Genomic DNA, 15,369 nt, shown 5'->3' with positions numbered 1-15,369 from the left:
ATGTCCGCAGTTGCTTTCCCAATGCCGTTTCTCGTTGACAAAATGTAGCGACTAGTATCCAAAAGCAAAGCAGTCGCTGAGAGGCTAAGGTATGGGTGTTAGCTGATCGTCTGACGCGCTGTACAAACAAAGTATCCGCTGAGATCCAAGAATGCGTTTGACGGGTTTATTGAAGAAGTGGGATTGTACAACTTAATCATAACGTGCTCAAAGTGAAGAAAAGAAAAAGGATCCAGAGCACTCAAAGCAAACTCAGGGAAAACAAACTTAAACAGCGGTCAACGAGAAATACGGCCTCCCAGTAACTCACCCTCTCTCTCTCTCTCTACTTCCGCCCGTGCACCTGTCTTAAATTAACTAAATGTTACCGCCCCCAATTACTGTGATATGAAAATAAACAACAAAAAAGTAACAAAATATAAAAACCCAAGTAACCCAAATAAACTGTTAAATCATATTACTTAACATCTCATAATAATCAATGATATATGATACTAATAATAATAAACACCTTCATGGCTCCTACAGCCCATTTTAGACCAAACAAAGAAACAGCAAATTATTGACCTTCACAGACAGCTGTGACAGATGACTGTATCTCCCCTTTGCTTTTTTTCCCTGTCAGTGTATCTGACAAATAAACGTACACGCTTAGGTGCACAGGTATCTCTGGACTTTCTGCAGGGGAGAGTGTACAACAGTAGAAAGCTAGAAAAACACAGAGTGGCTAGTGCTGAATGATCTTTACTCCTATGGGAAACAAATGGGATCAGTGCTCTTTGTGACTTGGAATAATCTCAGGATTTAACGTAATACATAATCGTCTGTGGGTGGGTCCACAACTGTGAGCGTGCTCTGTGTACATGAACTTATGTCCAACCTTGCATCATTTACTTGGGGGACGGCGTCTGGCAATCCAGAAACCTATACTTAAAGCACTGGCCCAAGATCATGCCCTTTAGCTTTCATAATGGTGTTAGGTACCCTCTGACATACAGCATACATGTTAAATATATACTGGATAAGTGCGAGTATGAACATAAAACCATGCTAAGCTTAATAGCTGACATTAAGTGAGAGGTTACTTAGCTAGAATGAATTTTATCCTCTGACCTGATTAAAAAGAAAATGCCTGCACACCATCAAGCAAAGCTGAAAATGACTGCTTACTATGGTGGGTAGGACTGAGTGAAATCATTATTCTCTTTACTAATATGAACACCACAGACACAGAAAACCGAATGCACCTGCCTTTAACAAAAATACTGTAATAGAATAAGGTAATACAGGACAGTGTTGAAAAGTGTGAGCAGAGCTAAGCTAACAGTGCAGGAAAACAACAGCACGCTAAGATGACAGGAAAGGAAAACAGCCATCTAATCCCCGGGCCAGACTCAAGCTGAGAGGGGTAAAAGGGCTTAGTTACACAACTGGGGGCTGAGAGGATAGCACACGACCAAAATACTAGACTTTTCTGTGTTCCTAAGAAAACAGAAAAGTAACAGGCTTATGACGTCGTGACTGGGACACCTTACATTCAGCCCGGCCTCCAACAGTAAAGCTAAATAAGGCCTGCGCTAATATAAAACCCTTTCCTGGATAAAGATAGTCTTGCCAGTTCCAAACGTCGGTAGATAAAACATGAGAGGTGGTTTGGTTCAATATCAGCTTTAAACAGGCTGTTAATGTAAAATGTCTTTAATGGTGTTAGTGTGTACATATTTAAAGGCTGCAGGAATCTCTGGAGTTTGCTATGTTGGTGTCAAATGTCTTTTCTCTGAGGACAACCATCGCCCAATCATGTGAGTCAAGTGACCATAGAAACCCTTGCTCTATTGTGTTATCTGTTGTACTAATGTTCGATTGGGCTGTGTATTGCACACCGACACTTACCCGATTCTCTGCTAGGGGCTCGGTTGTGACGCAGAAAGAAGCGCACTTCGGCCCTGTGCTGTCCCCATCGTTGGAGCACATCCAGCATCCTCTCCCCCTCACCTACAGCTCGCTCTGCAGACGGAGGACAAAGTAAGAGATCCACGCTCAGGGATGTTGTTAAAACACACCCATAAACTGAATATCGAAACATTTTTAATATACAGGGTGTGACCGCACCAATGTCGGTCAGGTGTGCATGTGCTGTTTTCTTTGTGAATCCTGTCTAACCTACAGTGAACGGTGATTAATGCGGTTCGTCTTTCTCAACAGCAACTTCAGGCAAAGCAACTAAGACGTCTGGCTGGCACCGAGTAGAAGAACACAATTATTCTTCAGACATTTTCTCTTCAACAGACATAACTCCATTTAATTACATTACACAAATTGACTGACACATTAACGTCATGTTGAAGTAAATAAAATTGCTCTCTTCACATTAATGGCAGAATTGCAAAATACATCTGTATGTACAACAATATAATGATTATAACAGACTCTATATCTAAATTTGTCATAAGATGTCGCTATTTAGTATTCAAGGAGAGTCAAAAGTGGCCTGCAGTGTACAGCTGCCAAATGAGACAATCTTTTCAGTATTTAGCAATCTTTTCTCAGACTACTTGTGGAAGTACTCAAACACAATAATTGGCACTTCCATCACTCTTATGGCAGCATCACCATGGAAACAGCTATGAATCCTGACTCCTTGAGTTCTGATTTTGAATGCTTCTCGACTCGAAAAAATACAGCAGGCACGAAATCGCAATCCCCACTTCCCCAACCTCCCCAACCTCGCACCTGAAAGATGTTACAGGGATTATGGGCTCTACTTAATTTGCATTGCAGACTGAAAAGAGATAAGCCCTTCAAACCGGAATCACCAAGCAGATGACCACACAGCTAATCTCCACGTATGGTCTACTTCAGAAAAACAATTCCTTCCTAAATAAAAGGAGGAAGCCACACACTGACTCCCGTCCCTCGGGATATTTTGTCAATACAGCATGTGACTGAAGATTGCATGTTCTGAAAGGTATGTACATGGATAGAGATAACACCTGGTACACCTGGCAATGTCACTCACCAGATCCACGCCACATCTCAGACAGGTGGCAATCCGTTTCCCCCGGCTCCTTGCACAACTCCACCACATCTCGGCACAGCGTCTCTGGGGTAACGGGAACCTCAGTAAAATGCTGGTCATTGTTACTGAGGTACACAGTCAGGAACATCTGCGGGACCACAGGAGAAGATAGCCGACTAGATTAGATAGATTAAAGTTAAACAAGAACACAAGGTAGATTATCCTGGTGGAGTTGCAGCGTGAACATCATAATTCTCCGTAATTGGCGTCTCATTTCCCTACGGTTCAGTGTGTTTGTGTATATGTGTGCTTCACTGATAGCAGGATCTGTTTCCCAGGCCTCATTCCTCTGTGTCAACAGACAAATCAGGTCAGCTCCAAGAATCCCATTTCATCCAACACCATATATCTGCTAACTACTGCTGTCACCACTGTGAGATATCCCTCTGTCCAAACACACACTCACTAAATACCCCTGCCACCACTCCCGAAGGAGCAGACCACTGAGGACTCCTGGATTTGTATGTCGGTGTGCGACTGACAGATATTAGAGACTGGCCTTACAACAGCCTGAAAAGAAATGTGCAATCTCAAAGAAGCTGCCCCTGATAGAGATGGAATGTGAACGCCTTCAGCTTATCAGGGAAAAAACAACACTGAAAACTGAGCTGTCTGTCAGACAGGAACGCAAATGTAGACATTCCCATCACATGATTGCCTACCTACTAAATCAATATTTATACAGTATATTATTTGTTTTACCTGTCTCCCAACACGCACGAGACATTAAACTGACAAAGTCTTGACAGTCAAATTAAAAACGTAATAAACCCTAAATGTGAAAATAACTGTTTTTATGTGTAATCATAAAAAGATATGCGGCTAGGAGCAGTGTCGCAACATGCTCATCATCTGTAATCTGACGACAGAACATGAGTAAGAACTTAGATAAGGCCGTAATAAAACCAACGTCCTAGGGAATGGCATCATTTGAACTTACTGAGTTTGTTACAACGCCAGGTTTTGGCACAGCGTAATGCCTTCATGGCGACTTCAACGCTGGAAAAACTGAAAAGCAGGAGTCCAAGACCTAGAATAACCCGAGTACTGTATAATTATCAGAATAGTATTGATATACATGCCCTGAACCTCCGGGTCAGGCTGTCTGGTTTTTCTATTCTGAGCTACCGTGAATGGCTGTGGCTACAGGGTCCACGGTGGGAACATCAGGTCATTAGGGTCACAAGCACAAAGAGCTTGAGGGGGTTGAGCAGCTGCAGCCATGGTGTAGAAACAAAAGTATCTCAGTTGCTTTTTCACTGTGGGGAGCACTGAGCAAAAGTGCAGCAGCCTTAAGATAAGTGGCTTTATCCCCCCCTTTTCTTCTTCAAATGAAGCTTTCTGTGTGATTGGGCAGGTGACATGTTCCCTTTGAATATCTTCTTATACACAACCGGGGACGGTTTGTTTTTTCACGGTGACGAAGCGAGGGTGGAAGCGAGGGATAGTGGTCTGACTCAGAAGACCTTACTCAACAGGTCTGTTCCATTGGGATGCAAATTAAACATCCCATCAACAGAGCGAATCAGGGGTGAGTCATCCTTGCCAGTAATCTACAGCATCGAAAGCTGTAAACAGACATTGCCCCTGTTTCCTAACCTAACAGCTCTGTGGAGGAAGACCACCATGTAGAACAAAGCTGAAATCAAGACCTTTCTCTTCTTCGTGCCAATAGTTTTAGTTTGTCTTGTAGTTGGCAACTTGACTAAAACCACTTACCATAACAAATGACACCGCCATCACCGGTAATTAAAAAAAAAACCTTAACTGGCATTGCCTTCATGTAGTCTGCCTTTGGCAGAGCCAGAAAAGCCATTCAGAGATCAGCACACAGTAGCTGACATCATCACATCTGCCCAGAAATGTAGGACATTCAAATGACCCCGTTAATATTTGGAGAGTCAAAGAGAGGACGGAAAGAAAAGACAGAATCATTGATGGGAGGGGGATATAGTCTTGGGGGTGGCAATGCCTACACTAAAAGCCAATTCTCTTCAGCACTAAAGTTAATGATCCAAGGCCACCACTACCCAGTCCGAGCATCCATCTAGATGAGTTAGCAGTTTGCTGCTGACCTTCATCCACCTAGCGCATATGGTCACTGCTTGTGGCTTATGTTATTGCACACATGTGCTATATACACATTATCGATTTAACAAGGACAAGTTTCATTCTCATATTGCTTAAGAAACTTAAAAAAAAATAGAAAACAAGATTAGGGAATGCATTTAAAACTATTATATGTTGTTTACTCCGTGACGCACAACAATGCTGCAGAGCCTCTGCTAGCTGGATGAAGTGTACACGCTGTTTTGACTCAGCAAGACAAATTGCGAGTTTGTTAAATATTCATGGATTCAACAGCAGGTAAAATTAAACAGCTCAATAACAGACTAATAGGTCCATTGTAAAAAAAAAAAAAGTAGTTTAACAGGTCACTAGAAAGTATTGGCTTTAGGTAGCCTTAAACAGTCAGGGAGCTGAGTAGTACCAATTCACACTGTATATGACAAAAGTAATGTGCTACGCTTCTCCTGCCTTTCAGATATAAAGTGGATGAGAGGAGCAGCTGCTGAATTGCACTTCTTTCCTACCTGAGACTGGGCGAAGAGATCGCCCTGGGGAAGGAGAAGGGGACAAGCTGCCTCTCCTGCTGTGGCTCATTGTTATACTGATAGATTTCTAATTCCATCATAGCATCAACCATATCCGACTCCCAGGGTTTGGGGGCTGGTTGTCAGAGGTCAGAAATGCAAACTGACATTTGGCCAATCCAAAGAAATGTGGTAACTAATACTGTAGTCTGCACTGAAAATATTCTCACAGCAGAGCAGCTATAAGGCCAGGTCACTGGGGCCATATCTCAGGGATTAAGTTAATCCGCTATATAAAAATATAGCCTTTTAACAGTCTACTGGCTCAGTATGACAATAGTAAGCTTAAATGCAGTAGCATGCGGTGCAGCTAGAGAAGAGTAAAACAGTACAGAGATCCTTGCTTTTATTATCAGATTTACATCTTCAGTGTCTGGTTGAAGGTGTTCAAATACAAAAAGGTTACGACAGTCTTGGGGTCAGTTATACAAACATTAAGACCGTCTGTCCGAGACACTATAATGCAAACACAACTGTGTTTCTGTGAGAGATGAAAGGCAGCAACATCAAACCCTCAGACAAAGCACACCGTAATAAGAACACATCTAAGAGTAGGAGAGTGACTGCAGCTGGCAGTGCTTGACCCGGCCTGTTGAAAAGGCCTGAGAGACTTGACAAAACAAAGAGACATACAGTAACAGTGCTGATCTGGGTTATTGTATGGAAACTGGTGATTCTATCCCGTATGACGTTAAATATGCTGCGGGGAGGTGGAGGTGCCAAGCTATTCTCTGTAATACTGTATACTGAAGATGTCAGCTATAAAGTCTTGAGATGCTGATTTTGCCCATTGCAGTGTAATTTGGATCACTTCTCCCATTAAAAGCCAGAGGGGCAATAAGGGAGATGACATTGATTGCAGACTTGAACAGGCTCTTGAAGCTTCTCTAGTCGTTTACACAGAGGACTCTGACTTGAGTTTAAATATCAGCACTGTACCCGTAGTCAATTACAGAAAGGAATGCTGTGTTGGTGTGTGTGTGTGTGTGTGGCACTCCCGCTGATCGCTCAGATTACGTACAATGCACGTAGCATCCAGCAACAGACCGGCGTACAGAGCTGTTCGAAGGCATTTGTTGTTTTGATGCAAATGTGTTCGGACAGGCTGAAGGAAAATCAAATTAGAAGAAGGATCATTTGATAAGGCTCCTTCAAAAAAGTCCTAAAAGCATATAAATCCTTGTGTCCCACCTTGAATTACCACCGTCTCCCCTAGTGCACTGCTCTCTCAAGATCATTGTCCAAATGCAATTGGCCACATATTGAGTTAAGAGTGATCAAATCTGTATACCACTGCAGTTTCCCCATTTCCAATAATAGACGAATGACAAGGGATTTGCTATAATGGAATTACTCTACACTATCAGAATAATTACCAAATGAAAGACCATGTTGTCAAAGACAATTCATATCAGTAAAAGTAAAAACACCTACAGCAACAACTGAGATAATTCTTTATCTTAGTTTGGGTCGAATGAAATATCTTTGCCGACGTCCTCTGTGACAATCACACGTCGCTCTGACATGTAACGGCAAGTCAACAAGTAGTTCGTTTTGATCCAAATGGTTTCCATCTTTTTAAGATCTTACATTTGCCTGTGTATCTATTTTGGCTTCATATATATGGTTTGAAGTTTTTTTTAAGGATCTAAATATGCTCAAATATATACAAATCCCTCCGTCAAAATGAAGGAATCTAAATAACTAAACAATAGAGAGCCGAAGTCCCGCCCCCCTACTTCCAGGTCATGGGACCTATCTTTCGAAAAAATATGAACGGCAGTCTATGGAGAGATCATAATTATTTTTTGGTCCCGTTCGAATTGTGGCATGAATTTCACATATGATGTGTGTGAATTTAAAATATATTTTTTCACGTCAAGAGATAAATTATTTGACGCAAATAAACTGAACAACATTAGGTTTTGTATGAGATCGCTCAGTGAACTACATCTCTCGTCTCGAACAATGTACGTCACTAGAGAACTATGGCTGTCTCCTTGTTGAGCTTTACCGTCTTCTTCCAGGACGAAGGCAGAAGCATCAAACGAGGTGAAAATCATTATAAATCGGGTCATGTCGAGAGCTGTAGTTACACGAAGGGAGTTTTCGTCGGTTCTGTACGCGCCAGCATGCGGGACTTGTAGTTCGTTTAATTACGTATTTTCCATAGCGTTTTACTTAACTATCTTGCGACAAACTGTGACATTCTTGACATGTAAAATCATTTTTTATTCTGAAAAACAACATATGTATAATCCAAGGCACAAGTCGATCGGGACCAGAAAATAATTTGTCGTTCGCCATAGACTGCCGTTCATATTTTTTCGAAAGATAGGTCCCATAACCCGGAAGTAGAGGGCGCGGGACTTCGGCTCTCTATCTCCTAGGTTGATAATCAAACGTTTAATATGAAGTACACACTCACACACTCACTCAAGTCCAAACCAGCTTGATAGTTTTGCCGCTTAAAATTAGTTTGTCTCAAAGGCTGAGAAGGATTAGCTGCTGGGGATGTGGATCAGCCAATATAAAAGCTCGACCATGGCATTTCTTACTTCAAGGTCAACTGTATGGAGAAAAGGTAACTTTTCTCTGTAGTAAGTAGTAGAAAATAGACATGACAAAAGAAATTGTCACACAGTCCCGGTGAGAAAGGACTACAACTTACTGCTGATAAAACAGCAAATACCATAAAAATTAATTACAGATATTTTGAAAGTAATTTTGTTAAAATTACACAAATTTTGGGAAACCTATTATCCAAAGATAAACCAGCACAAGGTCCTTGGAGGAGAATGAATGTAGTCACAACAAATAAGGTAGAACGTCACACAGGCTTGATATAATACACTGAAATTGACTACCACTTGTGCACGACATGTCTTTTAATGCCTAGGGGGGAAAGGAACAGCTGGGGAAAGTGGACAGTGTGTGGCAAGGTGACAGCAGCAGCAGATAACAGGGTCTGTATCTTCAACCATGCCTGAGGGGTCTTTACCTGGGCCTTCTGTCCACACACACACACACACACACTTTCAATTAAAGATATTGCTGTGGTAAGCGAATGAGTCAACTAGGTCTTGTTGACAGAGTCACCTCTGAATCTAATTACAACAGGTTTGTAAGACACTGCAGCAGCGTCTTCCTGTTTGTGCTCCTTGGGTCTCCGTAACGGCTTCAAGAGTTGACACAGATCCAGCACAGCAGTCTTTCAAAAAGACAAGGCAGCAGAAACTCCCTGTTGGCTATATACAATATTTCTCATCGTCTCTCTTTCACTCTTTTCCTATTTTTCTGTGCTGCATTAGGGGGATGAGGGGTGAGGGAGAAAAGGGTCAGGGGTAACAAACAGCAAAACGCACGGGGAATGGAAACTCACAGTAGCTTCATTCAGCTGCAGCATTCAGAAAAAAAAAACCCAGCAGCTTTTACAACACATTGAAGCTGCAGCAGTCTGTGACTCCTCAATAAGGACACCCTCTTCTCTCTGTCTGCACTGCAGTACTTAGCCTATCACTTCATAATCTGCTCTCTTGCGATACTTTTCCATTCCTGGTCTACGTAATGAGACAGTTCCTATTTTGTGCTTATCTGTGAGATAAAGGAAATGAGAGTCAAAATTAACCAGAAGGCAGAGGATGTATCCTTTTTTCCAAGTCCATTTTACTGCCGGATGAAGCTGTTCTGAGACAGGAGCTTGGCAGTTCTACTTTCTGCCTTTACACAAAATATACGCAGCCTTAAATTACTAAAAGAGCTGCATAAGCAAAGGAACAGTAGCAGTGTGGGAATGTATGCAAAATTCTCTTATAACCCCTTTTTTACATGTGGGAAACTAATAAGCAAGAGGTAGCGCTTCAAAATGTGGCACACTAATTGGCTTCCTAAAAAAAAATGTGCACTGAATGATGTCTTTGTGTTGTTTAATCTGTCATATGCAAAAGAGACCTCGGATAAGCAGGGGACTGAATGACTGTAGGAGGCAGAGTACAAAAGCCCTTTCCACGGCAGGACTGGGGTATAAAACTTGTTCCACAAAATTCCCCTGAAACTGTGGAACACTTTACCAGTAGCACATAAATATGGACTATGAATGCTTAAATGTCAATAAAACGAACAGCCATTCAAATACCGCATCTTCTGTACAAGAATCTTTGCTTCTTTCTAATTAAATATATTTGGTGCATATTTTATTTGACAAAACTGAAACATATCATCTTTGTAGTTGTAAAAGATTAATGACATGAAATACTGTTCAAACACCAACGCTCATTCAGCTTGTAAGCTCCGTTGTATTACACAAATGAACAACCTATCGCCTCACACACTCATTCAACCAACTCCTCAGGTGGGTAAAATATTAACAAGTAACACATTTAATATCTTGTCAGAGCTTTAAAGTTTATGGTTATAGTTACGTAAGAAGATTTCACCTACTAATGCACTCCCTCTGTTCCAGAGAAGCCTGATGGTCCCAGCAGGTAATGCCATTACCTACATACTGCATGGCTGCTATAAGGTTCAGTTTACATTGAAACAACATAAGAAAGGTGATAAGATAATAGAGGATGTAGTTTGCAGTGTTGTTAAATGGTTTTGAATTAAACAGACCAGTATTTCTGTTGTGTAGCCTAAAATAGAACTGTCAAAATAATAGACACGGGATTCTTTACAACACACTACAGTTCAATGACAAACCACAGCCTCCAAAATGAAAAGACAGTTGAATAAACAGTCCTCTGTTGTTTTAAACAAATGCCAATACCATAACCTTCATAAAGTTTAAGATTTAATACAGGACTGTTATATTAGAAAGCACTGGTTTTCACTAGTGTACCTAATAAACTGATAAGTGAGGATACATATGCCCCACACAGGATTGTCTGTATTGACATGCAAATGTCCTGTTTTTAAAAAGCCATTGCTGTCTTATTGTCAGACAAATTTTCCTTATCATTGCGGCTCTTGAAATAGGGCGGAGCTGCAGCCATGATTGCACAAAAGGAACTTTTGATTCCTTACTTAACCTAAGTCCCACATGACCTCTGTGCCCCTTGTGGACAGTAGGCTAGTAGCTCAACCTTAAACAATGCTGACACAATGTCTTCACTGTGTGAAAGCGGGTCTTTCTGGAATCGCATCACTTTAAGTCTCACTAAGGCAAACCACTCACTATTCCAGAGTTGTAAGTGTATGGCAGCTCAGATGGCTGTAGTGTAATTCTTATCAGAGACCAGACTGAAACAATGGCACTCTGGTATTAAAATTCAGCCACTTGATAAGATTACTGATTGTAAACAAAGGGCTAAGTTAAGCTTTCAACTATTTACAGGATTTTCCATTTTACTTCAGAAAGTATTTCTTCCTCTGCGATGAAAAATGTCCTGTGTCCAACTCAAATTCTCGGAACCAAAGTGTAATTACAAGCCTACTATATTTTTTTTATACTGCTGCTGATACACCCATCCTGATAGCTCCTCTTCTTGAGATAAAAGTCAAACCATGGCACTTGAATGTCCTTGTCCATCACTTCTGTGACTGGGTACTTATGTAACCACCACAACTCTCCCACAGAGTAAACACAAAACCTGTGGTGGCCCCTGAGAAAGACGACTCGAGTTTCTGTTGACACACACAGCAAAAAATCAAGCTTCCCACCGTCATAACGCCACCACAAAGTCCTGCAACAGTAAGATTTGTTGTGGCGTGACCCAAGACCTTGTACAAATGTGTGTGCGGTCATAGAATGCAAAACCAAGCAACAGGCCACATAAGAAAGATATATCTTCCTGCAAATCTACACCGCAAGCAAGCCGCATGTATCATGGGAGAGGCATGAGGAAGTGATGTGGAATGTGTGGCTGTAACATTTGAAAACCAAAATCATACTGAAACCTTTCCCCAGGCACGTTTTCTCTAGATCGGTTTCGGCTGTTTCTGTGTTGCCACAATAGCCCCATTGAACACAGTTTATCTTGACAAAAAAATAAAATACAATTAGATTAGATATATGGCCTAATGAACCCGGCGAGGATTCATTCTTTAATGTGTCATTAATAAGTGTCTACAGAACAAAAGGCTGGTTTTAGTAGAAATAATAGTAAATCAGGAGTAAATGAGATATACAATGCTATGGTTCAGTGGAGGGTGAGCATCCCTTATCAGGCGGCTGCCACAGCACAAGCACACACAATGTGCTCTCCACGACACGCTGCTAAAGAGTCCCTGCAGCTCATTGTGTTCAGAAAACAGTGACCCCCTATTTACAATCCCAGCCAGCAATTATGACACTACATTCTGACTACCCCCCCCCCCCCCCCCCCCCAGCCCCAGCCCCTGCCCTGGACAAGCAGGGTCACGGGCTATTGGTGTAATTTATAAGACAATACCTCTCATCAGACATGGCCATACAGAGGCCACTTTGTGTTTATCAGGCAAACACCAGGAGCTGTATCTCATTCAAACACATTCACAGATATATATATTCTGAGGTGACAGAAATAGAGCAAAAGGGGGGCGATTACTCAGGTGGCCGGTAAAGATTCTGTACAAGAACCGAGCTTGATGATAACAAATGACGAGGTGGCAGGAGCTAGACTGTGGTCACGCACCAGACAGAAGTCGTCCAAACGCGACTCCGTCTGAACTGCTAAGATGATTAATTAACTGATTAAGCTCTTTCACTAGAAGCACAGGTCTGAAGACAGCAGATGGGCAGTATTGGGTGAACCTGAGCTTACGTGTACAGAGCATTTTACTGAACTTTCTATAGGCTATGAATGTAAAACAAATTGTAACTTTGTGTCGTACAGCGTGTGGGCTCATATAATCCTTTGCTGAAGACACAAAGGGAATATTTAGTATCCTATTTAAACTGAATATTGCTGCTGAAAGACACAGTAAGACGCAGTTTATTATGCAATTAGGGGGAGCAGCAGAAAATAAACTGAAAACTATTTTGACAGCAGATTAGTCTTTTCGGCCACGTTATTAAGCCAAAATGCTGTTCAGCTTTTAAAATATGATGCTTTTCTCTGCTCTATATAATTGTGAAGCCATCTTCAAAACAAGCCGTATAAATTTAGTAATCTAGTAAGTATACACTCATTTGACAAGTGAAAAATAAAACATTCCAGTGTAACAATCCTGTGACAGCTGACAGTTGATTTTGTGACAGCTGTGATGTTCAGTTTATGTTGAAACTGAGAAAAATGTGCTGACTCAACTGTATGATTGATTTTGTACTGAATTAAACACACATAAGTTTATGTTATTTGGCCATGACCACTGTCCAGAGGGAGGTTGTCAAAATAACAGAAACATGTGTGGGTGCAACACAATACAATAGTACTACAAACAGCAGCTTTCAAAATAAAAAAAACAACTTGCTCTTTGTTAATTTAAACAAACACTGAATACCATAACCTTCATGAAGTTAAGATTTAGATTTAGAAATGAAGCCTGTTAACTAATCTCCTATCCGGCCATGAATTCTTTGAATGTCATTCCTTCACCAGTCAAAGTCAAAACAGCAGAGTAAAACTGCATTAGTCACTACTTCCATTTGTTGGGAAGGTTATTTCTCTGCACATGCAGGCACACACCGCTGCCCACTGTACTCTCTACTACACTCATCAAAGAAGTGCTGAGAGATAGAGCATTGCACTGCAGCAAAAGCAATAGACCTCTGATGATGATGAAGATGATGGTGATGACATGGCAGGAATCCAGAGCTGAGGTTCAGCCCACTGCCAGCAAGATTTGGCAGGTGCCTCCTGCTTGTTGTGTATACTGAGCAGTATGGATGCGTATAAACTAACAAAGTGCACAACTGAGTAGAAGGAACAAATAAATCCCGTTAAGTTAATGAGAATGTGTATAGGTCCCCACTGGATATTTCCATATAACAAGGCATTATGACACACGTAACTCCTTGTTTATATGTAAAACAACGTGCTCAATGTCCCATGAAGCGAACAGATTACAGTATAAGCACAAGCACCGATCACACTTAACTATTAAACTTCACAACTGCAGCCTGTGTTGACATGGTAATGGTAACCGCGTCAAGTTGCCACGTCAATTTAAATGCCCTCCTAATTCACAATGGTGGCATTGCGGGGTTTGTGCGGCGACGAAATGTCGACAACAGACCATATTACGCTACTAGACAACGTTAAAACTTGTACCCGTGTAGGTAAAACAAACTCACCGGCATCATTTTAGCTTCGTACCGCATTTAGCTAACGCAACACAGCATGAATCCCCGCTGGCTGTTTCGACGAAAGCGGTGGAACTGGCGATCACTTTAATCCCAGAGCCTAAACCCCACGACAGGCAAGGCTACTTTCTCCTGCTTCGGGCTCCCGTCCTGCATAACAAAAAAAAAAAAAAAAACACACCTTATTTTTATAAACTCGACTAAAACATATCAAAAAACACACCAGACTAATGTTAATAAAGAAGCTGTGTCGTGGACCTGTTGCTACAAATAACAAGGCCTTCACGACAAAAGTTTCCGTTGTAGTTGTGTGAGCATCGCTTTTAGAACTTTATAACGGCTACTTGTGAGCGCGAGGCACCACAAAAACTACGGCGTTAGGTGAGTAAGAGATTAATAAAACAAATTCTAATCAGTTCGGATATTATTTTAGGTTCTTTGCCAGGGTTTACTTACCGGAGGAAGCGAAGGTAATCAGCTCGAAACCCCGTTGACTGACAGCGTTGCTCGTTAGCTCGCTGCCTATCCCAGAGTGACGTAGCGGGAGGAAACTCATTCCACTCTGGAATTCAAGCTCCGCCTCCTTCTGGAGCACAAAGCACAGAGCCCCCGCCCACCGGCCGGACCTGTCCTGTGTAAATATGAAACAGCACCCCTTGGAGTTACTTAAAAGCTAATTAGTTTACCTAGAGTCTCTAAAGCAACAGAATTCAACTTGATAACAAAGTTTAGCAGCATACCGAAGTAAAAGTAGTATACCGAATTTTCCTCTGGGTAAATAAAGTATCTATCTATCTATCTATCTATCTATCTATCTATCTATCTATCTATCCATCTATCTATCTATCTATCCATCTAGATGGATCATGTAGTAATGTAGTAGTAAGAGGTCATGGCAGTTTTCTCATGTACAGCAACTGATTGACAGGGTCCACAATTCATTTATGACTTTTCAAATAAATAACTGACTTCCTTCACGTTTCAAGTGGGGTTTTTGTGAGGAGCTTCTACAATTACTAAAGTACATGCAATGCCTGCAACATTTCTATGACATCTTAAAGGATATGTTCGCATTTCGCAAGAGTAACTATACTCAAGTTTAGATATTTGTATAGTATTTTCATTGTAAGTGTTGGTGGACACAATCAAGAGTCTTCTTTCTGTGTAAAGATAGGTAAATATTTCTCGGCGGTCCCTTTTGTGCTTCACAAAACAGTACGGTGGCATTCAGTTGTATCGTTTACCTTTTAATATGATGTTAATTGAATTCACAGTGGAGTCACTTTTAAACTGTGACGTAGTTTTTAACACAAAGACTATCTTTCAAGAAAACTACTATTCGACTACAACTCCCAGAATTCCCACTCGACGGCGAGTCGCAGGTTCAACCCTGCCAGCAGCAGCAGCACGTT

The 15,369-nt window shown here is 41.4% G+C and overlaps 1 protein-coding gene across 6 annotated transcripts in view; it reads right to left on the bottom strand.

The window, feature by feature from the left end:
• The window catches only part of tp53bp2a (tumor protein p53 binding protein, 2a), a 36,764-nt gene extending 21,885 nt beyond the window's left edge, over positions 1-14,879 (bottom strand). For 4 of the 6 annotated variants that reach the window (XM_084561894.1, XM_084561895.1, XM_084561897.1 and 1 more), the window contains exons 1-4: positions 14,414-14,879; positions 13,949-14,107; positions 3,020-3,167; positions 1,894-2,007 (exon numbers count right to left, since the gene is read on the bottom strand). In XM_084561894.1, the coding sequence (XP_084418020.1) occupies positions 1,894-2,007; positions 3,020-3,167; positions 13,949-13,975 (289 nt within the window). In that variant the 5' untranslated portion in view covers positions 13,976-14,107; positions 14,414-14,879. The remainder of the gene's footprint in view (positions 1-1,893; positions 2,008-3,019; positions 3,168-13,948; positions 14,108-14,413) is intronic. The other 2 variants (XM_084561899.1, XM_084561898.1) reach the window with 2 other exon arrangements.
• Positions 14,880-15,369: the final 490 nt, after the last annotated feature.

This window comes from Chelon labrosus (genome assembly GCF_963514085.1).
Source record: "Chelon labrosus genome assembly, chromosome: 15".
NCBI classification, from domain to species: Eukaryota; Metazoa; Chordata; class Actinopteri; order Mugiliformes; family Mugilidae; genus Chelon; species Chelon labrosus.
This window is presented reverse-complemented; position numbering and strand designations above follow the sequence as displayed.